Source organism: Mobula hypostoma, chromosome 3 (genome assembly GCF_963921235.1).
Source record: "Mobula hypostoma chromosome 3, sMobHyp1.1, whole genome shotgun sequence".
NCBI lineage: Eukaryota > Metazoa > Chordata > Chondrichthyes > Myliobatiformes > Myliobatidae > Mobula > Mobula hypostoma.
In genome coordinates, this window is record NC_086099.1 from 43,517,518 (window position 1) to 43,541,716 (window position 24,199).

The window sequence follows — 24,199 nt, forward strand, 5'->3', positions numbered from 1 at the left end:
ATCCCTAACTGTATGTCTTTAGAATGAGTGAGGACACTGGAGCATCTGCAGGCAACCCATGCAGTCACAGGAAGAATGCAGCAGGAATCGAATTTGATCTTACAGTTGGCACTGAAAAACAATGGTGCTAACTGCAGTGCTACCATGCTGTCCTGTCCCATCCTGTCTTCTGACTTTATATATCTGGTCACAATACAAATTGATTCTTGCCACATCTGGTGGGTTAGAACATACCTAGAGATTCTTTTAGAGGAGTATGGCACATTGACTAAAATGAATGATCCTGTGACTCTAGGCTTGATTCATTTATGAATTTACCCTTTTCAGTTTAAACACGTTCGCAGCCATTTGTGGAGAGGACTTGACTATTTTAGTTATCTCTTTGCTACATCTGTATTGATGCTATCTAGTTTATCCAATGATTATGAATTAGGGATATCATAATGGTAGATGATGCTTATATCAATGTTGTATCATCTGTTCAGTGCATTTTGCTTGATTTGTTCATCCTTATGCTTTGACATAGTTGTTTTGGCACAATTACTGTATATGATTTGCAAGGCCATTTTTAAGGCAATAAAGAGTCAATTTAATTCTCATTGTTCTCAGAGCAGTTTGAATACTGGAACATTTCCCAGAATCAGAATGATATTTATTAGCACTGAGATAGGTCCTGATTTTTTTTTCTAGTGGTAGTACAGTTTAAAAATAAATAAAAAGTACGAAAGCACCATCAACACTCCCTCAACTGCATCGCTTCCATTTCACTCACATTTACACTCACCCTATCCTCTTGCCACCCCAACAGGGATAGGGTTCCTCTTGTCCTCACCTACCACCACACCAATCTCTGCATCCAGCACATAATTCTCCAAAACTTCCACCATGTCCAACAGAAGCACATCTTTCCCTCTCTTCCACTTTCTGCTTTCCACAGGGATTGCTCCCTACACAACTCCATTGTCATTCGTCCCTCCCCACTGATCTCCCTCCTTGCACTTACCCTTGCAAATGGAGCAAGTGCTACACCTCCTCCCTCACTACCATTCAGAGCCCCAAACAGTTCATCCAGGTGAGGTGACACTCCACCTGTGAGTCTGTTGGGATCATCTACTGTACTTGGTGCTCCTGGTGTGGCCTCCTGAATAACGTGAGATCTGACGTAGATTGGAAGACAGCTTTGCCGAGCACCTATCCCCCATCTACCGGAAAAAGCAGACCTCCCAGTGGCCACCCATTTTAATTCCACTTCCCATTTCAACATGTCAATCCATGGCCTCCCCTACTGTCGTGATGAGGCCATGCTTAGGTTGGAGGAACAGCACCTTGCATTTCATCTGGGTAGACACCAACCTGATGGCATAAACATCAATTTCTCGAATTTCCGGTAATGCCCCTCACTTCACCATTCCCCACCCCTTTTCCCCCTCTCACCTCATCTCCTTGCCTGCCCATTGCCTCCCTCTGGTACTCCTCCCCTTTGTCTTTCTTCCGTGGCCTTCTGACCTTTCCTATTAATTTCCCCCTTCTTCAATCCTGTATCTCTCTCATCAATCAGCTTCCCAGCTCTTTACTTCACCCCTCGCCCCGCTCCTGGTTTCACCTACAACCTTGTGGTTCTCCTCCCCTCCTCCCCCCTTCTAACTCAGACTCCTCATCTTTTTTCTCCAGTCCTGCTGAAGGGTCTCGGCCCAAAACGGCAACTGTACTCTTTTCCATAGATGTTGCCTGGCATTTTGTGTGTGAGTTGCTTGGATTTCCAGCATCTGCAGATTTTCTCTTGTTTAAGGCTTTATTTGATTGAGTGCAGATTCTCTAGCTGGATTGAACTCATGTCACTGGAATATTTCACCAGATGAGTAAATTGGTATTCTAATATCTTTGTTACTATTCACTCCAGGTAATAGAAACATAGAAACATAGAAAATAGGTGCAGGAGTAGGCCGTTCGGCCCTTCGAGCCTGCACCGCCATTTATTATGATCATGGCTGATCATCCAACTCAGAACCCTGCACCAGCCTTCCCTCCATACTCCCTGATCCCCGTAGCCACAAGGGCCATATCTAACTCCCTCTTAAATATAGCCAATGAACTGGCCTCAACTGTTTCCTGTGACAGAGAATTCCACAGATTCACCACTCTCTGTGTGAAGAAGTTTTTCCTAATCTCAGTCCTAAAAGGCGTCTCCCTTATCCTCAAACTGTGACCCCTCGTTCTGGACTTCCCCAACATCGGGAACAATCTTCCTGCATCTAGCCTGTCCAATCCTTTTAGGATTTTATACGTTTCAATCAGATCCCCCTTCAATCTTCTAAATTCCAACGAGTACAAGCCTAGTTCATCCAGTCTTTCTTCTAATGAAAGTCCTGCCATCCCAGGAATCAATCTGGTGAACCTTCTTTGTACTCCCTCTATGGCAAGGATGTCTTTCCTCAGATTAGGGGACCAAAACTGCACACAATACTCCAGGTGTGGTCTCACCAAGGCCTTGTACAACTGCAGTAGTACCTCCCTGCTCCTGTACTCGAATCCTCTTGCTATAAATGCCAGCATACCATTCGCCTTTTTCACCGCCTGCTGTACCTGCATGCCCACTTTCAATGACTGGTGTATAATGACACCCAGGTCTCGTTGCACCTCCCCTTTTCCTAATCGGCCACCATTCAGATAATAATCTGTTTTCCTATTTTTGCCACCAAAGTGGATAACTTCACATTTATCCACATTAAATTGCATCTGCCATGAATTTGCCCACTCACTCAACCTATCCAAGTCACCCTGCATCCTCTTAGCATCCTCCTCACAGCTAACACTGCCGCCCAGCTTCGTGTCATCCGCAAACTTGGAGATGCTGCATTTAATTCCCTCATCCAAGTCATTAATATATATTGTAAACAACTGGGGTCCCAGCACTGAGCCTTGCGGTACCCCACTAGTCACTGCCTGCCATTCTGAAAAGGTCCCGTTTATTCCCACTCTTTGCTTCCTGTCTGCTAACCAATTCTCTATCCACGTCAATACCTTACCCCCAATACCGTGTGCTTTAAGTTTGCACACTAACCTCCTGTGTGGGACCTTGTCAAAAGCCTTTTGAAAATCCAAATATACCACATCCACTGGTTCTCCCCATCCACTCTACTAGTTACATCCTCAAAAAATTCTATGAGATTCGTCAGACACGATTTTCCTTTCACAAATCCATGCTGACTTTGTCCGATGATTTCACCGCTTTCCAAATGTGCTGTTATCACATCTTTGATAACTGACTCCAGCAGTTTCCCCACCACTGACGTTAGGCTAACCGGTCTATAATTCCCCGGTTTCTCTCTCCCTCCTTTTTTAAAAAGTGGGGTTATATTAGCCACCCTCCAATCCTCAGGAACTAGTCCAGAATCTAACGAGTTTTGAAAAATTATCATTAATGCATTCAAGTCTCATGCTTCAAAAGACAAATAAGAGAAAGGAGATATTGTTGGATGAGGGAATGTGAAGGGACTGATTGAATACGTGTTGTGCATATATTCAATGTTTTCTAAATATCCAGTGGTGATTGGCTACATAGAGGCAGAGGCTATAACAACTAACAACTTCTGTCCAAGTTCATGAACTTTTGAGACTGTAAGGAGCCTTTTCCTGTTATGCCTTGCAGCACTGATTGCAAGAAAGAGGGAAGATTGTGAATTTGTTGCCATGTGCTTATCCGTCAGTGTTGAGAAATCGCCTGTATATGTGTGGTATGAGATTTATGCCTGTAAAATGAGTGTTAGGTGTGCAAATGTAACACTATTTTTCTTCTTAAATGGAATTTGAGGCTAATCCCACTAACTTTGATAGATTGATGTGGTCATTAAATTTCTTCCCACCGTGGGACTAGTTTCAGAAGTGTTATATTCCTATTGTTTATATCGCTTTCCAACACTTTTGATGCTTTATCTTGGGCTGATGTGGAGAAGTTCAAAGTTCAAGGTATATTTAAAATCAAAGTATGTATACATTATACAATCTTGAGGCTTAGACCATAAGACCATTTGAAGTGATCATAATATGATTGAGTTCAGTTTCAAATTTGAAAAGGAGAAGCTGGTATCAGGTGTATCGATATTTCAGTGGAACAGGGGAAATTACAGTGGTATGAGAGAGGAACTGGCCCAAGTCAATTGGAAAAGTAAACTAAATGGACGGATGGCGGAGCAGAATTGGATGAAATTCCTACAAGAAATAAGGAAAATGCAGGAAAAATATATTCCAACAAAAAAGAAAATCATGAATGGAAAAATGGCACAAATGTGGCTAACGAGAGAGGTTAAGGCAAAAATAAAAGCAAAAGAAACGGCGTACAAGGAAGCAAAAATAAGTGGGGAAAATGAGGACTGGAAAACCTTTAAAAACTTACAGAAAGAAACTAAGAAAGTCATTAGGAAAGAAAAGATGAATTATGAAAGGAAGTTGGCGATTAACATAAAAAAGGATACTAAGAGTTTTTTAAAATATATGAAGAGTAAAAGAGTGACAAGGGTAGATATGGGACCGATTGAAAATGATGCTGGAGTAATTATAATGGATAACAAAGAGATGGCGGAGGAACTGAATGAGTATTTTGCATCAGTCTTCACAGTGGAAGACATGAGCAATATACCTGATAGCCAGAGGTATCAGGGAATAGAAATAGGTACAGTCAAGATAACTAGAGAGAAAGTGCTTGGGAAGCTAAGTGGACTAAGAATAGATAAGTCTCCTGGCCCGGATGAGGTGCACCCAAGGGTTATGAAGGAGGTGGCTTTGGAGATTATGGAAGCATTGGAAATGATCTTCCAGGAATCAATAGACTCTGGCATGATTCCGGAGGTCTGGAAGGTTGCAAATGTAGTTCTGCTATTTAAGAAAGGAAGGAGGCAGCAAAAAGAAAATTACAGAACTATTAGTCTGACATCGGTGGTTGGAAAGATATTGGAGTCAATCCTCAAGGACGAGGTTATGAAACACCTCGAGGTGCATGACAAGATAGGCCGAAGCCAGCATGGTTTCATGAAGGGAAGATCCTGCCTTACCAACTTATTGGAATTTTTTGAGGTAATCTCAAATAAGATTGACAAGGGAGAGGCTGTGGATGTTGTGTATTTGGATTTTCAAAAGGCCTTCGATAAGGTGCCGCATATGAGGCTGCTTAGTAAGATGAGAGCCCATGGAATTATCGGAAAGATATTGAAATGGGTGGAGCATTGGCTGATAGGCAGAAAGCAAAGGGTGGGAATAAAGGGATCCTATTCTGATTGGTTGCCGGTTACTAGTGGTGTTCCGCAGGGGTCAGTGTTGGGGCCGCTTCTTTTTACGATGTATATCGATAATTTGGATTATGGATTAAATGGTTTTGTGGCCAAGTTTGCGGATGACACCAAGGTAGGTGGAGGAGCAGGAAATGTTGAAGAAATGGAAAGGTTGCAGAGAGACTTAGTCAGTTTAGGAGAGTGGGCAAAGAAATGGCAGATGAGATACAACGTTGATAAATGTACGGTTGTACATTTCGGAAGAAGAAATAATCGGGCAGATTATTATTTAGATGGGGAGAAAATTCAAAAATCGGAAGTGCAAAGGGACTTGGGGGCCCTCGTGCAGGATACCCTAAAGGTTAACCACCAAGTTGGATCGGCGGTAAGGAAAGCGAATGCTATGTTGGCATTCATTTCAAGAGGAATAGTGTATAAGAGTAAGGAGGTGTTGATGAGGCTCTATGGGGCATTAGTGAGACCTCATTTGGAATACTGTGTGCAGTTTTGGGCCCCCTATCTTAGAAAGGATGTACTGATGTTGGAGAGAGTTCAGAGAAGATTTACGAGGATGATTCCTGGAATGCAGGGGCTAACATATGAGGAGCGTCCGTCGGCTCTTGGATTGTATTCATTAGAATAGAAGAATGAGAGGGGATCTCATAGAAACGTTTCGAATGTTGAAAGGGTTGGACAGAGCAGATGTGGAAAGATTGTTTCCCTTGGTGGGTGAGTCCAGGACAAGAGGCCATAGTCTTAGAATTAGAGGGTACCCAGTTAAAACAGAGATGAGGAGAAATTTTTTTAGCCAGAGGGTCGTGGATTTGTGGAATTCATTGCCACATATGGCTGTGGAGGCCTGATCATTGAGGGTGTTTAAGGAGGAGATTGACAGGTATCTAATTAGTCAGGGTATCAAGGGATATGGGGAAAAAGCCGGAAATTGGAACTAGATGGGTGAATAGTTTAGCTCATGGGGGAGCTGTGAAGCAGACTCGATGGGCCGAATGGCCTACTTCTGCTCCTTCGTCTTGTGATCTTGTGAAATAGGAGCAGAGGAAGGCCATTCAGCCCATCTAGTCTGCTCCGCCATTCAATCATGGGCTAATCCAATTCTTCTGGTCATCCCCACTTCCCTACCTTCTCCTCATACCCTTTGATGCCCTGGCTAATCAAGAACCTGTCTATCTCTGCCTTAAGTACACCCAATGACTTGGCCTCCACAGCCGCTCGTGGCAACAAATTCCACAGATTTACCACCTTCTGACTAAAGTAATTCCTCCACACCTCTGTTCTAAATGGACGTCCTTTAATCCTGAAGTCGTGCCCTACCATGGGAAATACCTTTTCCACATCAATAACTTTGCCATAACTCTTTATCTAACAGGAAGCCACAAAACAAAGAAATCAAGAAAAAAACTCATAAAAAGCCTGTCAACACTCAATGTGCAGAGAAAAAAAACAACTCATGCTAACAATAAATGCAAGCAAATAGCATTCTGAACTGAAGTCCACAGAGAGCCCAACCACAGACTCTTAGTTCAGCACTGAATGGAACTAAGCAGAAAAGGATCTCTGAAATTCTTATCTTGAAGAGACTTCGCTAGAGCTATTGACCTCTTCTGCAGGCTTGTTCAGTATGGCATCTATGAATCCTTGAGGTTTTGCTTTAGTCTCTCAAGTAGATTTGTTCAACCTTTAATTATTGATGAAGTGCAGGTCCTTCCCGGGCTGTGAGTGTTCGACCTGCGCACAGCCTTTGCACACAAATAAGCATTTGGAGGAATGACTGCTGCAGGGCTGCAAGCGCCTTGCGCTGTTTGGCAGTATCGTAGCTTTCCGCAAATAAAACGAAGTGAGGCGTTTTATGTTTATCGAAACCCATAACACATTTTATTGAACTCCAAAACTTACACAACGAAAGCACGCTAAAAACCTTTTTCATAATAACATCATTATGTTGGGCCTGTCTGGAGCTTGGACGAGCTGGCTGGCTTAGGTCCTGAGTTCCATGGTTGGAGGAAATGCAGGTGCCGCTAGCTCGTCCAGAGGTGCGTTAACATGCTTATGCCGGGGCAACGCAGCAGAATACTTCAAATCTTGGTGGGCCAGTTTAAGGTGATCTATTGAAATATGTTCAGGTTGACCCATCTTATCTACGATAAAAGTCTTTTCTCTCCTTTCCAAAGTGCCGAACAGGCCATTGTAAGGGGGCCTAAGGGGAAGTTGGTGTGTGTCCTTAAGACCATAAGATATAGGGGCAGAATTAGGCCATTCAGCCCATCTAGTCTGCTTCACCATTTCATCATGTCTGATCCTGGATCCCATTCAACCCCATACACCTGCCCTCCCACCATATCCCTTAATGCCTCAACCAATCCGGAATCTATCAACTTCCACTTTAAATATACCCATGAACTTGGCCTCCACAGCAGTCTGTGCCAGAGCATTCCACTCTTGGTCTAAAAAAATTCCTCCTTACTTCTGTTGTAAAAGGTCACTACTCAATTTTGAGGCTGTGCCCTCTTGTTCTCGATACCCCCAGAAGACGAAACATCCTCTCTACATCCACTCTACATCCACCTTATCTACATTTGGTAGGTTTCATTGAGATCCCCATGCATTCTTCTAAATTCCAGTGGGTACAGGCCCAACGCTGCCAAACACTCCTCACATGTTAATCCTCCATTCCCAGAATCATCCACTGAACCTCCTCTGGACTATTCAATGACAACACATCCCTTCTGAGATATGGGGCCCAAATCTGTTGACAATACTCCAAGTGCATCTTGACTAGTGTCTTATAAAGCATTATCTCCCTGTTTTTATATTCTACTCCCCTGGAAATGAATGCCAACATTGCATTTGCCTTCTTTACCACAGACTCAACCTGTGAATTAACCTTCTGGGAGTCTTGCATGGGGACAGCTAAGTCCCTCTGCACCTCCAATGATTGAATTTTCACCCCATTTAGGTAATAGTCCGCACTATTGTTCCTTTTACCAAAACACATAATCAAAGATTTCCCAACACTGTATTCCATCTGCCACTTTTTTGCCCATTCTTCCAATTGGTCTAAGTCCTGCTGCAATTGCATTGCTTCCTCAGCACTACCTACACCCCCCTATCCTCATATCATCTACAAACTTTGCCACAAAGTCATCAATTCCATTATCTAAATCATTGACGAAGAATGTGAAAAGTAGTGGTCCCAATACTGACCCCTGAGAAACACCACTAGTTACTAGTAGCCAACCAGAAAAGGCCCCCTTTATTCCCACTTGCTGCCTCCTGCCTGTCAGCCATTCCTCTGTCCATGCCATTATCTTTCCTGTAACACCACAGGATTTTATCTTGTTAAGCAGCCTCATGTGAGGCACCTTATCAAATGCCTTCTGAAGATCTAAGTAAATGACATCCACTTCATCTCCTTTGTCCACCCTGCTTGTTACTTCCTCAAAGAACTCTAACAGGTTTGTCAGGCAAGATCTCTCTTTACAGAAAGCATGATGACTTTGACTTACTTTATTATTAGTCTCCAAGTACTCTGAAACCTCATTCTTAATAATAGACTCCAACACTTTCCCAACCACTGAGGTTAGGTGAATAGGCCTATAATTTCTTCTCTTTTGTCTTCCTCCCTTCTTAAGGAGTGGAGTGACATTTGCAATTTTCCAGTCCCTTGGAACCGTGCCAGAATCAAGTGACTCTTGAAAGATCATGACCAATGCATCCATTATCTCTTCAGCAATCTCTCTCAAGACTTTGGGATGTAGTCCAGCTCGTCCAGATGACATATCCACCTAAAGACCTTTGAGTTTAACTGGAACTTTTTCTTTTGTAATAACAATGGCACTCACTCCTGTTCCCTGACACTCGCAGACCTCTGGCACACTGATAGTGTCTTCCACAGTAAAGACTGAAGTAAATTACTTATTAAGTTCATCTGCCATTTCTTTATCCCCCATTACTACCTCACCAGCATCACTTTCTAGTGTTCCAATATCAACTCTCACTTTCCCTTTTATTCTTTACATAACTGAAAAAACTTTTAATATCCTGCTTTGTATTATCTGCTAGTCTGCCCTCATATTCCATAATTCCCCTTCTGGCCTTTTTAATTGCCTTTTGTTGGATTTTAAAAGCTTCTATCTTTGGCTTTTATGCAGTCCTTAACATCCCTTGTCATCCACATTTGTCTAGCCCTGCCATTTTAGAACTACTTCTTCTGTGGGACATATCTATCCTGCGTCTTGTGAACTATTCCCAGAAACTTCAGCCACCTCTGTTCTGCCGTCATCCCCGTCCATTCTGCCAGAGCAAACTCCTCTCTCATGCCTCTGTAATTCCCTTTATTCCATTGAGAGACTGATACACATGACATGCTTCTCCCTTTCAAATTGCTGATGAATTCAATCATATTATGATCACTGCCTTCTAAGGGTTTCTTTATGTTAAGCTGACTAATAAGATATGGGTCGTTACACAAGACCTAATCTAAGATAACCTTTCCCTTAGTAGGCTTGAGCTCAAGGTGTTCTAAAAAGCCATCTCGTAGGCATTCAACAAATTTTCTCTCTTTCTCTCTGACACCAACCTGATTTTCCCAATCCATTTGCATATTGAAGACCCCATTACAATTGTGTCAGTACCCTTATTACATGCCCTTTCCAGCTCCTTTTGCAATCTCAATCCCACATTTTGGCTACTATTTGGAGGCCTATATATGATTCCCATAATTTTTTTTACCTTTGCAGTTTCTTTAACTCCACCCACAAAAATTCAGCATTCTCTGACCCTGTCACCTCTTTCTGAAGATGTAATTCCATCTCTTACCAATAGAGCCACACCACTGCCAATGCCTTCCTGTCTGTCCTTTTGATTGAATGTACATCTTTTGAGGTTAAACTCCCAACTATGACCTTCTTTCAGCCATGACTCAGTGATGCCCGCAATGTCATACCGAACAATCTCTAATTGCGCCATGAGTTCGTCCACCTTATTCCAAATGCTACGTGCATTTAAATACAACACCTTCAGTCCTGCATTCTTCGCCCTTATGAATTTTGCCTCTGTGGTACAATTTAAATCTTTGCTTTGTCTGCATTTGTACCCAATTGGCTTGTTGTTCCTTACATTCATATAACATATTAAATCATCTTAAAAACCTGCTGGCTTGTCCTCAGCTCTATCATACTCATTCCCATCCCCCGGCCATATGAGTTTAAACCATTCCCAACAGCTCTAGAAAACCGCAAGGATAAATTGGTCTCCTTCAGATTCAGGTGCAACTTGTCCCTTTTTTACAGGTCATACCTGCCCCAGAAGAGGTCCCAGTTATCCAGAAATCTGAATCTCTACCCCTGTTGCAATTTTTCAGCTGCGCATTTATCTGCCACCTCATTCTATTCCCATCCACACTGTCACGTGGCACAGGCAGCAATCGCGAGATTACAACCTTGAGGTCCTGCTTTTCAGCTTCCTACTCAACTCCCTGTATTCTAGTTTTCAGGACCTCCTCCCTTTTCCTACCTATGTTGTTGGTACTAATATGTACCTCGACTGCTGGTTGCTCTCCCTCCCTTTTCAGGATATTGCGGGTGCGTTCAGAAACATCACAGACCCTGCACCTGGGAGGCAAACTACCATCCGTGTTTCTTTTTCATGTCCACAGAATCTGTCTGCCTAACTATAGAGTCCCCTATTACTGCTGCCATCCTCTTCAGTTCCCTCCCCTTCTGAGCCACAGGGCCAGACTCAGTGCCAGAGGCACGGCCGCTGTTGCTTCCTTCAGGTAGGATGTCCCACCTCCTAGCAGTGCTCAAAACTTATTGTTGAGGGGGACAGCTCTCCACTATCTGGCATTCTCCCTTCCCTCTCCTGATAGTCACCCATTTATCTGTCTCCTGTGGCCTTGGGGTGACTGCCTCCCTGAGGGTCCTGTTTATATCACTGCTTCAGTTTCCCTAACAAGCCGAAGGTCACCGAGCTGCAGCTCCAGTTCTCTAACACGGTCTCTAAGGAGCTGCATCCGGATGCACCTGGTGCAGATGTGACCATCGGGGAGACTGGTAATCTCCAGGAAATCCCACATCTGACACTCAGAACAGAACAGTGGCCTGCAGACATACCCCCTATTCTCTCAGGAGTTCATTTCAGAAAAAAAGAAGTAAGAAATAAGTAATGAACTTACCTACTTACCTTGCCTCTGCCTTTTCTTGCTGAGCCAAGGCTTTACTCAGACTACTCCGATGACGGCTACACCCATGATGCTCTGCTAGGTGGTACCTCTCTTTTATAGAGACTGGGTTTTTAAAGCTCTCTACCAGACCTGTGCAGGAACACTTCTGTTGCGTCTGCGCAGTGCTCCAATTGTGCACCACGGTGGATGAAAACAAATGAGGTGTCATGTAGGTTAACAGGAACCCAAGAATGGTGTATGCCATGACGGGAAGTAGGATTAGGTGAGAAGGAATTGAATGTACTGAGGAGGGTGGAACGTTATCGAGAGGCCGACTAGGTGGCCGTGGGGTCAGGAATGAAATCACCTGGCACTCGTATTGGCTGCCCGTACACCAACTCAGCCGTGGCCGACTGCAGCTTCTCTTTTGGGGCAGTTCTGAACCCCAGCCGGACCCATGGGAGCTGATCATGCTAACACCTGTCGGTCTGGGAAGTTCTCAGAGCAGTCTTCAAAGAGCAGTAAAACCGCTCGCTTAGGCCATTGGACTGCAGGTGATATGCCGTGTGTGATGTACCCTAACAGCAAATTTCTGGGCCATGACTGCCCAGAGGTCTGAAATGAATTGGGGACCGTGGTCAGAGGAAATATCAGATGGAGTACCAAACTGAGCAACCCAGGTACTGATGAATGCCTGAGTCATAACTGTGGCTGTCATCGGTGCTAGAGGGATGACCTCTGTCCAGCTGGGGGTACAGTGCATCATGGTAAGAAGTTGCATGAAATTGGTGGGTGGGGGGCAAGAGGACCAACAAGATCCACATTGACATGGTCAAACCGTCGTTCAGGGACCTCAAAAGGTTCCAATGGCACCCGAATATGACGGTTAATTTTTGCCCTCTGACACTCCACACAAGCTGCAGTCCGATCGCGCACGTCCTTTCTGAGGCTGCGCCAAACAAACTTTAGTGCATTCAGTTTCTGTGAGGCCTTCTGGCCTGGATGCAAGAGGCCATGTATGGAGTCGAAAATGGTCCATCTCCAGTTTGCGGGCACAGTGGGCAAGGGCAACTGGTGGAGACGTTGAACAGGAGAAAAATCCCAGCTTCCCTGAACTTAATGTCAGCCAACAGCAGGTTCGCGATTGCTGTTCAGTAAGCCCGGACCTCTGGGTCAGTCACTTGGTCAGCTGCCATGCCAACATAATCTATGTGTACGGCCTCAACGGCTGGCCATGGGAGACAATTGGCCGTGGCATTACTTTTCCCCTTGATATGTTGTATATCCGTTGGGAACTCAGATATGTAGGCCAGGGGACGTTGCTGCCGTGTAGACCAAAGGTCTGTTATTTTGGCCATCATATGCATGAAGGTTTTGTTGTCAACGAATGTTGTGAAATGGAGACCCATTTGAAGAAAATGAAAATGGCAGACAGCCAGATAGAAATTGAGAAGTTCACGGTCAAACGAGCTGTCCTTCCTTTCGGGGGGACGGAGCTGCCGACTGAAGAAGGCGAGAGGGTACCACACACCTCCGACCAACTGTTCGTCCACAGCACCCACAGCGCAGTCTGAGGCATCAGTTGTAATAACTATGGGTGCACTGAGGAGTGGGTGCACCAGCAGGGTTGCGTTAGAAAGAGCTCGTTTAGTACATCAAATGCGTTTCCCAAGAACCTTTCCCCTAGTAATGGCAACCTCACACACTTCTGACCCCTGACACTCGCGAACTTCCAGCACACTTCTAGTGTCTTCCACAGTGAAGACTGATGCAAAATACAATAAGCCCATGACATTGGAGCAGAATTAGGCCATTTGGCACATTGCATCTGCTCTGCCCTTCAATCATGGTTGATCCCCTCCTCAGACCCACTTCCTGGCCTTCTCCCCAGAACCATTTTTGCTGTGTCCAATCATGAACCTATCAATTTCTGCCTTAAATACACCCAAAGGTCTGGCCTCCACAGCAGAAAAAATACTTAATCATTTGGTCCGCCATTTTTTGTCCCCCTTTACTATCTCACCAGCGTCGTTTTCCAGCGGTTCACTATCTACTTTCACCCCTCCACTTCATTTCACATACACCTTGCATTCACTTATCACAGCTTGCAACCAGCTGATTAGCCTTAGCAACTCCCCAAGCAGTATGTTATTCAGTAAAACACTTCCCTTTCTTGTAAGGGACAATATAATACACAAATGGCAGCAGCCACAGCATGATTTATCCCATAGAGGAAATGATGCTCACCATCAATGTGGAAACCTTTTCTAATGCTGTATCAGGCTGAACTGATTGAAGAGTATGGTATTCTCATACCTAATCTTCCTTCTTACTTTGCCTTTACACTTTGACCCATAGTCTCTTTAGATTTGCAAGGTATAAATAATGTAACCATTCATCTTAGGACAAAGGCACCAACACTGAACATCGGGGCACATTCTCCCAAATTGTCAATGGCCAAATTTCCTCTGAAAAACCTCACTATACATCGCTAACTTCATACTTTCTCAAACACACATTTCCTATCTCCTTCCCAAGATACACAGTCTTGATCATCCTGGTCACCTCATTGTTTTCCCACTGATTTCTTTGTACCCTGACTTCATTTTTTGTACCATTGTTTATTTTCTTCCAAATTGCACCTGAAGTCACCTCTGATGCCCTTCAGTGATTTCTCCGTGTACAGTTTTGGTCATACCCAGCAGAATTTCATCAAGAATATATACAGTATACTCCCAACACTAGGCTGTCACTTCTTTGAATAGAAGTCAAAGCTGCTCCCCCCATCACCAACCTCCTTCACCTGGCTGAGCGCATTTTCCTTTAGAACAGCGTCTCTTTTTACTCTGCTGACTTTCTCTAGATCAAAAGTGAAGCTATGGGAAACAAACATGGTTGAACTGTATGTGTCACAACCACGGATTCAACAGGGCAGTAGATACGGCAATTGTGCTTGTGAATTTGCACGTGCCAGGTAATTATTATTTAATTGTGATAGTATTTAACTCCATTCTTGTCATCGTGGTGCTTGTTGAGACTTGGACATAGCATAGCAACACTTTGCTGCTGTTTTGTATTCGACCTTCCCTGAGATATTGGACTTCCAAATTAACTGACTCTGAAGACTAGCAGTATTCGTTTAATGTTTAGATGTTCTTTTCAGTAAGCTTCGTTTTCCTTTAAGAGATTTAGTTAATAGCCCTGTTTGGCCTAGTGTTTATTGTTTTATTTTCACTTTAATACGGTTCGTATTAAAGTCTGTGAACTATCGACCTGCTTCAGTGTCTCTCACTCTGCCCTTGGGCCATATTCGAACCGTATCATAAAATGGGTTATATAACAAATATGTCTATTGTTGATTCATGGAGAAATATTTGTTTTAATTCTACTTTGGCCCGCTTTCCAGTACATCGATAATGTATTGGCGCTGCTTTACGTGGTTCAAGAGTTCCATCATTTTAATGCCAATTTTCTCCTTGTATACACTTATACACAGTCCAACTTTGAGATTTTTTCTTTCCCTTTATTGATCTATTTCTCCATCCTAAAGAATAGGTTAATAATTGGTATCCGTTAAAGCCCTATATAATCCTTTACTATTCTTACCAGCCCCACTCTTCACTAACAGGTTATTTTTGCTCTGCCCTCTCTCTGTTCATTCCTCCAGTCATGAAATGTTCCAACAGGAATTCCTACTAATTTGTTTGTAGCAACTGGTTTGTACAGGATTCCTCAGGTCTGAAAACAGTCTTTCAACATTTCTCATAGAGTTTTACAACAGTGCAACTACAGAAAAAAAAGCATTATATTGCGGACCTATATCAGCATTCAGAAAAAATATCAAACACTAAATAACTTCTAAGTTGTTCATGAAAGAAAAACGGAAAATGGTGGCAACACTCAGCGGGTTCAGGCAGCATTTATGGAAAGAGAAGGAAAGCTCTAAAGTACAATCTTCAATCTGAAACACTAATCCTGCTCCTCTTTCCACAATACTTGACTTGACTCGAATAACTGTCTGATATGGTAAGTGCTTCCAGCAGTTTCTGTTTTTATTTCAGATTTCCAGCATCTGTAATTGCTTTGATTTCCGATCATTTGATGTTCACTTTAAGTAGTGCTGGTAGGTTTGTTTCCTGCTGTTCAGTGTATGCTTAGTTGCTTCAGGATGGGCAAGAACTGATGTTGACCTATAAGAATTACAGCTTTGGTCCCAAATCAGTATTAAAATTAATATCATTATCCGTCTGGAGAAAAGTAACCATACCTTCATTGATTTGTGTCTAAGATGTGCAAAAAGCAAATGGCATTGCAAATATCCAAACAAGGGACACTGCTGGCCCCAGCATCAGAATATCTTGTATCTTCTACCTTTCGCAGCATTAATGAATCATTGTTGATAATAGTGCCAATAAATGGCTTACTGATTATTGTATGATATCACTATTAAAAAGACCATAAGATATTGGAACAGAATTAGGCCATTTGCCCTATCAAATCTGCTTCACCATTTGATCAAGGCTGATCCATTTCCCTCTCAAATCCATTCTCCTGCCATCTCCCCGTAACCTTTCATGCCCTGGCTTATCAAGAATCTATTAACCTCTGCTTTAAATACACTCTATGATCTGGCCTCCACAGCCTCCTATGGTAACAGATTCCACAGATTCAGCAACTTCTGGCTAAAGAAATTCCTCCTTATCATCCTAAATGGATATCCCTCTATTATGAGGTTGCGCCCTCTGATCCTAGACTTCCCCGCTATAGGAAACATCCTCTCTACATTGACTCTTCAACATTCAGTAGGTTTCAATGAGATTCCCCCCTCATTCTTCAAATTCCAGTGAGTACAGGCCCAGGGTATCAAATATTCTTCATCTGATGAGACTTTCAATCCTGGAATAATTTTCATGAACCTCATCTCCTTTGAACTCTCTCCAATGACAGCACACTCTTTCTTAGATAAGGGGCCCAAAACTGCTCACAATACTCCAAGTGAGGCCTCAGCTTTATTTTCTTGTTTTTATATTTTAGTCCTCTCGGAGTGAATGCTAACGTTGAATTTGCCTTCCTCACCACTGACTCAACCTGCAAGTTAACATTTAGGGAATCCTGCACAAGGACTCCCAACTTCCTTTGCACCTCAGATTTTTGAATTTTCTCCCCACTTAGATAATATTATAGGTTTTTATTCCTTCTACCAAAGTGCATAACCATACACTTCCCAACACTGTATTCCATCTGCCACTTCTTTACCCATTCTCCTAATCTGTCTAAGTCTTTCTGCAGCCCCTTGCTTCCTCAACTCTACTTGCCCCTCCACCGATCTTCATATCATCTGCAATCATGGCCACAAAGCCATCAATTCTCTCATCAAAATCATTGACATACAACATAAAAAGAAACGGTTCCAGCCCCGACCTCCGCAAAAAATGTCTAGTCACTGTTGGCAAATCAGAAAAGTCTCCCTTTATTACTACTCTTTCTTTCCTGCCAATCATCTAATGCTCTATCCATGTTAGTACCTTTCCTGTAATACCAGGGCTCTTATTTTGCTAAGCAGCCTCATGTGTGGCACCTTGTCAAGAGCTTTTTGAAAATCCAAGTACACAATGTCTACCAGTTCTCCTTTGACCATCCTGCTTGTTATTTCCTCAAAGCATTCTGATAGACTTGTCAGATAAGGTTTTCCCTTAAGGAAACCTTGCTGACTTAGGCCCATTTTATTGTGTGCCTCCAAGTACCCCGAAACCTCACCCTTAAAAATTGACTCTAACATCTTCCCAACCACTGAGGTCAGACTAACTGGCCTATCATTTCCTTTCTTCTCCCTCCCTCCCTTCTTGAAGAGCAACTTGTTGGTAAATGTGTCGTCACTGGAGAACAAAATTGAGGAGCTGAGGGCAAGACTGTTGTATTAGAGAGAACTGAGAGCCTGTTCTGTTGTATGCTTGATTGAAATGTGGCTTTCTCCAGGCCCACCAGATACATTGATCAAATCCAAAGGCTTTTCGATTTACAGAATGGACTGAACTACTGATTTGGGAAAGGCAAAAGGAGAAAGTGTGTGTTTTATGATAAACTCCCATTTGTGCTCCGCTGTGGCAGTTTTATTGAACACCTAACATTCAAATGCCATCCGTTCTATTTACCTAGAGCTCTCCATTATCCTGACCGCAGTTTACATACCACCAGTGGCCAACTATAATCAAGCGCTTGTGATACTGCGTGATGACGTCTCCAAACAAGAAACAATCCATCCCAACACATTTCAACTCAACCAAGCTTGTCTTCAACTGGGCTTGTTTGAAGGAAACCCTGCCCAACTGCCATCAGCATATAATTTGTAGCACCAGAGGTCCCAACATACTAGACCACTGTTATACTAAAAGCAGGAATGCCTGCCGTTCCATGTCCAGACTGTATTTTGGTAAATCGGATCACTTGGCTGTCCTCCTCTTATCTGCATACAGGCAGAGGCTAAAGTGCAAAGCTCCAGAGATCAGGACAACAAAGGGGTACTCGCAGGAGGTAGAGGAGCAACTACAGAATTGCTTTGAGTCAACAGACTGGGCCGTGTTCAAGCACTCATCTATGGATCTGAATGAATACATCATGGCTGTACTGGACTTTATTAAAACAGCTGTAAATGAGTGTGTCCCCATTAAATCACTCAGAGTTTTCCACAATCAGAAGCCCTGGATCAAGCACAAGATCCAAAATCTGCTGAGAGCTAGGTCAGAGGCTTTCAAGTCTGGTGACAACAAAGTTACACAAGGTCCAGGGAGTACGATCTCTGGAAAATCTTCTCACAGGTAAAGTGGAAATTCCGGACCAAACTTGAATCAACAAAGGATGCTCAACATTTGTGGCAAGGCTTGAAAGCTATCACCTCTTATAAAGTAAAATCAAGTGATATGGGAGATAGCAAGACTTCACTTCCAGATTAACTCAATGCTTTCCCTGCTTGCTTTGATCATCGAAAGATGGAGGAACCGTCATAACCTCCAATATCCCTCAATGATTCTATGATTTCTGTCAGTGAGGCCAATGTGCGAGCTGCCTTGTGGAGGGTGAGCTCACAAAGAGCATTCGGCCTGGCCACGTACTAAAGACCTGTGCTGATCAACTTGCTGGTGTGCTCACTGAGATCGCTTCGACAGTGTGTGCTACCCACCTGCTTCAAGCAGACTTCAGTCACACCAGTGCTCAAACTGAGGGAGGTGACCTGGCTCAGTGACTATTGCCCAGTAGAACTTACATCCACAGTGACAAAGTGTTTTGAGAGGTTGATGATGACACATTTCGAGTCCTGCCTGAGAAGCGACTTATATCCACTCCAATTTGTTGGTTCTGAGGTGTTGTTGTTCCAGAGGAGCTGTCCTGCTCCCAGCATGTCAGTGCAATTATGAAGAAAGCATGACAGTGCCTCTGCTTCCTTAGGAGTTTTCAAAGATTTGGCATAACATCTTAAACTTTGACAAATTTCTATAGATGTTTAGTGGAGAGTATATTAACTGACTGCATCACAGCTTGGTATGGAAACACCAAAGCCCTTGAACAGAAAATTCTACAGAACGTAGTGGATACATCCTCGTCCATCATAGGTAAAGCACTCCCAATCATTGAGCATGAAACATTGTTGCAGGAAGGAAGCACCATCATCAGGATCCCCACCACTCAGGTCAGGCTCTCTTCTCTCTGCTGCCATCAGGAAGAAGGTACAAGAACCTCAGGACTCACACCACCAGGTTCAGGAACAGTTACTACCCCTCAACCAGGTTCTTGAACAAAGGGGAGAACTTCACTCAATTTCACTTGACCCATCATTAAAATGTTCCCTCATCCAACTGACTCACTTTCAAGGACTCTTCATTACATATTTGCGATATTTATTGCCTATTTATTTATATTATTGTTTCTTCTTTTTGCATTTGCACAGTTTGTTGTCTTCGACACTCCAGTTGAACGCTCATGTTAGGTGGTACTTCATTGATTCTGTTAAGGTTGCCAATTGCCCTATCCTCAGCCCTATCACTCGGCTTTTAACCCCCCTCCCCAATAAATCAGTTTAAACTCCCCTACCCCACCACCAGTTCTAGCAAACCTGCCCTCAACGATATATATTGGTCTCCCTTGGGTTCGGTCTAACCTGTCCAGGACAGATCATACCTTCCCCAGAAAATACCCCAATGATCCAGAAATCTGAAACCCAGGCCCCTGTACCAGTTCCTTAGCTATGCATTCAACTGTCAAACTCTTGCCCTCACTGGTGCGTACCACAGGCAGCAATCCAGAGATGGTTGCCCTGGAGGTCCTGCATTTCAGCTTTCTACCTAGCTCCCTAAATTTTCTCTTCAGGACCTCCTCACTTTTCCTCCCCATGTCATTGGCACTAATATGTACCAAGACTTCTGGCTGCTCACCATCCCCATTTAGAATGCTGTGGACACAATCCAAGGCATCCTGACCCTGGCACCTGGGAGGCAATATACTATCAGGGTGTCTCTATTGCATCCACAGACTCTTGTGTCTATTCCTCTAACTATGGAATCCCTTATTATACTGCAGTTCTCTTTTCCTCATTTCCCTTCTGAGCCACAGTACCAGAGACCCAATCGCTGCAGCTTCCCCCCACCCCCCACAGGTCCTCCCCCTGCAACATTATCCAAAGCAGTATGCCTATTATTGATGGGAAAAGCCGCAGGAGTCTCTCTACCGCTGCCCATTTCCTTTCCCTCTCCTGACAGTCACCCAGCTACCTTCTTCCTGTAACTTAGTAGTGACTGCCTCCTTGAAGCTTTTATCTATCGCTTCCTCTGTTTCCCGTATGAGCCAAAGGTCATCAAGCTGCTGCTCCAGTTCCTTAACGTGTTTTCTGAGGAGCTGCACCTGGTGCAGATGTGGTTCTCCATGAGGCTGGAGCTCTCCCAGAATTCCCACATCTCACACAAAGAACAGAGCACCACCGCCGGAGCCATCCTCACTGCACGAACTGTGTACTAATAGAGGAAGAGTGAAGAAGAAATTTACCAGAAGCTTACCCTTGCCCAAACCTGTATTCGCTGAAGCCTGATGAACCAGACCCTTCCCACTCCAACACTGGTCCACTCACACAATGAGCACTCCACTTGCCCTAGTCTTATTTTTGTTTGCTCTTGCTAATGAATTGTGATTTGACTGGGCTGCTGGAAAAACGCTGAAAGCCCGCAAACACTCTGTCTTTAAATCTCACTCACAGACCAGAGAGCAGCCTCCTCTCTCCTTCCCAATCTGACTGGGCTCCATGAAAAGCAAACTTCTGACGCAAACTATTCTATGTGTTTGATACACATTCTCACTCTAATCTCATTTGAGATATTCATTAATTAAGGAAATTGATTACACTGAAAGAAGGTTGGTGTGGATCAGAGAAACACTGGATCAACCTTATATCTGGAACATAGAATACAGAATAGTACAGCACATGAACCAACTCTTCGGTCTACAATGTTGTGCCAAAATTAATCAAATCCCCAACTCAACTAATCCCTTCTGCTTACACAAAGTCTTTCCTGCACATTCATGTGTCTAAGAGCCTCTTGAATGCCTCAGCTGCATTTACCTCCATCACCACCCCTTGCAGCGCGTTCCAGCCACCCATCACTCTCTGTGTAACAAAACTTCCCACGCACATCGACTTTGAATTTACCCCCTCATGTTAAATGTACGTCCTGGAGTATTAGACATTTTAACAACGAGTAAAAGATACTGGCTTCCTACTCTATCTATGCTTCTATCTTATCAACCTTTGAACCTCTCCTCAGCCTCTGCTGCTCTCAAGAAAACAAATTTGTCCAACTTCTCCTTATGAGCACATGCCCCCTAATCCAGGCAACATTCATGGGAAACCTCTTCTGCACTCTCCACAAAGCCTTAACATCCATCCTATAATGGGGTGACTAGGATTGAATATAATTCTCCAGGTGTGACCTAACTAGAACTTTACAAAGTTGCAACCTAACTTCCTGATTCTTACTACCCTATTAACCTGTGCAGACACTTCCAGGGAGCTGTGGACTTGGACCACTACACTCCTCCGCTCATCAACACTGATAAAGTCTTGCCATTAACACAGAGACTTTAAAATATTCTCATAACCAAGAAAAATACCCCCATCATATTTCTTTCCATAAACAAAATAACAATGGAATTTAATCAGATGCACTATTTCTTGTTTAAAAATAGGAAAAAAAAATAGCTTTACCTGACATTATTTTCAGCAGTGGCTGCATGAAGGGGAAGTCTTCCATTTTTATCTGGGATATTTTGTTTGGCACCATTTCGGAGTAGTGTTACACAACCATCTAGCCAGCCCTATAAATGATAATGTCAGTCAATCTGCTTTCTATAATTGGTGTTTTTGCATAGACTTCTCTTTTTAATCTTTAAACTTCTAGTGAATATTAAGATCAAAATTATTGTAGAGGAAACTAAGATTACCAAGGTAGAAAGACAGTCTGATTCTGGATTGGCAGGAGCCAATGATTCAGCAGATAAAAACTTAAGAAATATGAGCAAGTGTGAGCCTATGGTCCTCTAAATTTGCTTTGTCAGTCAATGATATCATGGCTGAATTTCAACCTTCTCCTCATACCCCTTAATTCCCTTAGTACTCCGAGATCTGTCAGTCTCAGTTTTAAATATACTCAATAATCCATAACTCTTTGAGATAGAGAATTGGAAAGAAAAGATTTGTACTGTAATAGGAATCAGAATCAGGTTTAATATCACCCGCATATGTTGTGAAGTTTGTTAACTTTGCAGCAGCAGTACAATGCAATACAAAATAATAGAGAAAGAAAAAACTGTGAATTGCAGTAAGTGCGTGTGTGTGTGTGTGTGTGTGTGTATATGTATGTGTATGTTATATAAAATAGTTAAATTAACTTAGTGTGAAAAAAATAGAAGTAAAGAAGTTGTCAGGTAGTGCTCATGGGTTCAATGTCCATTCAGAAATCAGATGGCGGGGGGAAGAAGCTGTTCCTGAATTGTTGAATGTGTGCCTTCAGGCTTCTGTACCTTCTTCCTGATGGTAGCAATGAGAACAGGGCACATCTTGGGTAATGGGGGTCCTCAATGATGCACACCGCCTTTTTAAGGAATCGCTCCTTGAAGGTGTCCTGGATACTATGGAGGCTGGTATCCGTGATGGTGCAGGCTAATTTTACATCTCTCTGCGGTTTACTTGGATCTTGTACAGTCGCCCACTCCCCGCCACCCCATACCAAATGGTGATGCAGCCAGTTAGAATGCTATCCACAAATCTGTAGAAATTTGCAAGTGTTTTTGGTGACATACCTAATCTCCTCAAGCATTTAATGAAATATACCCACTGTCTTGCCTTCTTTATGGTTAACTAAGTGCATTGATTAGATTTGTAATTGATTCAATATTTATTCATCAAGTACTTTAGGAAATACATAGATTTAAGTAAGATCCCTTTTCAATAAGATATTGGAAGGATAGCCTACTTAGGTCAACCAGGAAGTAAACTACTTGGAAATATCAAGACAAGTCTATTTATACTTACAACTTTGTAACAGCAGTTCTCTGCCTGAAGTGCAGCCCTTTCCCTCAACAAGCAAAACTGTAAAAATAGTGGATTTGTTGTGGAAATAGAAGCAGTGGGACAAAATCCCATTCAGTGGATTCCTTATGCTCCATTTATTGAGCTTTGAGCTGGTTGGATCCTGGCATCATATTGACACCCAGTTAATAGGAGTTGTGAACTTGAAGGTCATGTGCTATCACAGGCTTAAGCTATGATAAAAGGATCACATTGAAAATTAGCATTTAAGGGGCAATTAAAAATAAATCTTGCTTTAAAATAATCTAGTTTTACACTTGTGTTGGTTTATAATGCTGCATTGTGTTGTCTTCCTAGCAAATGCTCAACCATATTGTGCCAAAAACAGAAATAAACTGAGGATTGAGAAAAAACCAAGAGTTCAGCAAAGGGAAACCAATAAATTGATTAGGAAAGCAGAATACAAAAGTAATCTGGTGCAAAATATAAAACAGACTGAAGTTCAGCAATTACGTTGTGTATGTCTTTATGTCAGAAGGTATAAAAATACTCTTAGGAGTAATAGAAATTGGCAAAATTGGAGAAAATGAGGAGCTGCATTAAGTATAGCATTGACTTAAAAAAGTACTTGAGAAATAAGTGGGACCAAGTCAGATTCTGAACTCGCCAATAATATAAATAAATAATGGTGAAAAAGATTTGTGGTTGCTCAGCCCTTATTAGAATAAAAAAAGCAGTCAAAGTACTGTACTTTTACCTATCTGATATACATTCTGTGAGTCATTGTAAATTGCTGGATGATTTGCACTGCTTCATTGTTAGCTTTGTATAAGCCGCAGCAAACATTTTCTCAAATTAGCTGCATTTGCACCGTAATTGCCTGCTAAATTAGCCACAAAAAGTAAGTAGTGATTATAAAAGAGCCCTTTCAACAATGTACATTCTACTTATAGAGGTGGGTTGGTAGGCACGAACATCTGATTGTCAGTAAACCTCTGGAGAAGGCCAATAATTATAATACTTAGATATTATTTTTTTCAAGTTTCTTGTGGCCTATTTTCACTGCAGCCTTTCATTCCCTCTCTTTAGTTATCTTTGGCATCTGATTTGCTATTGAATTCATCTGCTCAAACTGTCTTCTCTCAATTGGTTTCTCAACCTTCATATCATATTGGTTAAGGAGAT

General features: G+C 42.8%; 1 protein-coding gene across 1 annotated transcript in view; it reads right to left on the minus strand.

Moving 5' to 3' along the window:
• ankrd55 (ankyrin repeat domain 55) overlaps positions 1-24,199 on the minus strand; it is a 72,225-nt gene that overhangs the window by 40,251 nt on the left and 7,775 nt on the right. The window contains exon 4 of the mRNA XM_063042101.1: positions 21,692-21,801. Within this exon, the coding sequence (XP_062898171.1) occupies positions 21,692-21,801 (110 nt within the window). The remainder of the gene's footprint in view (positions 1-21,691; positions 21,802-24,199) is intronic.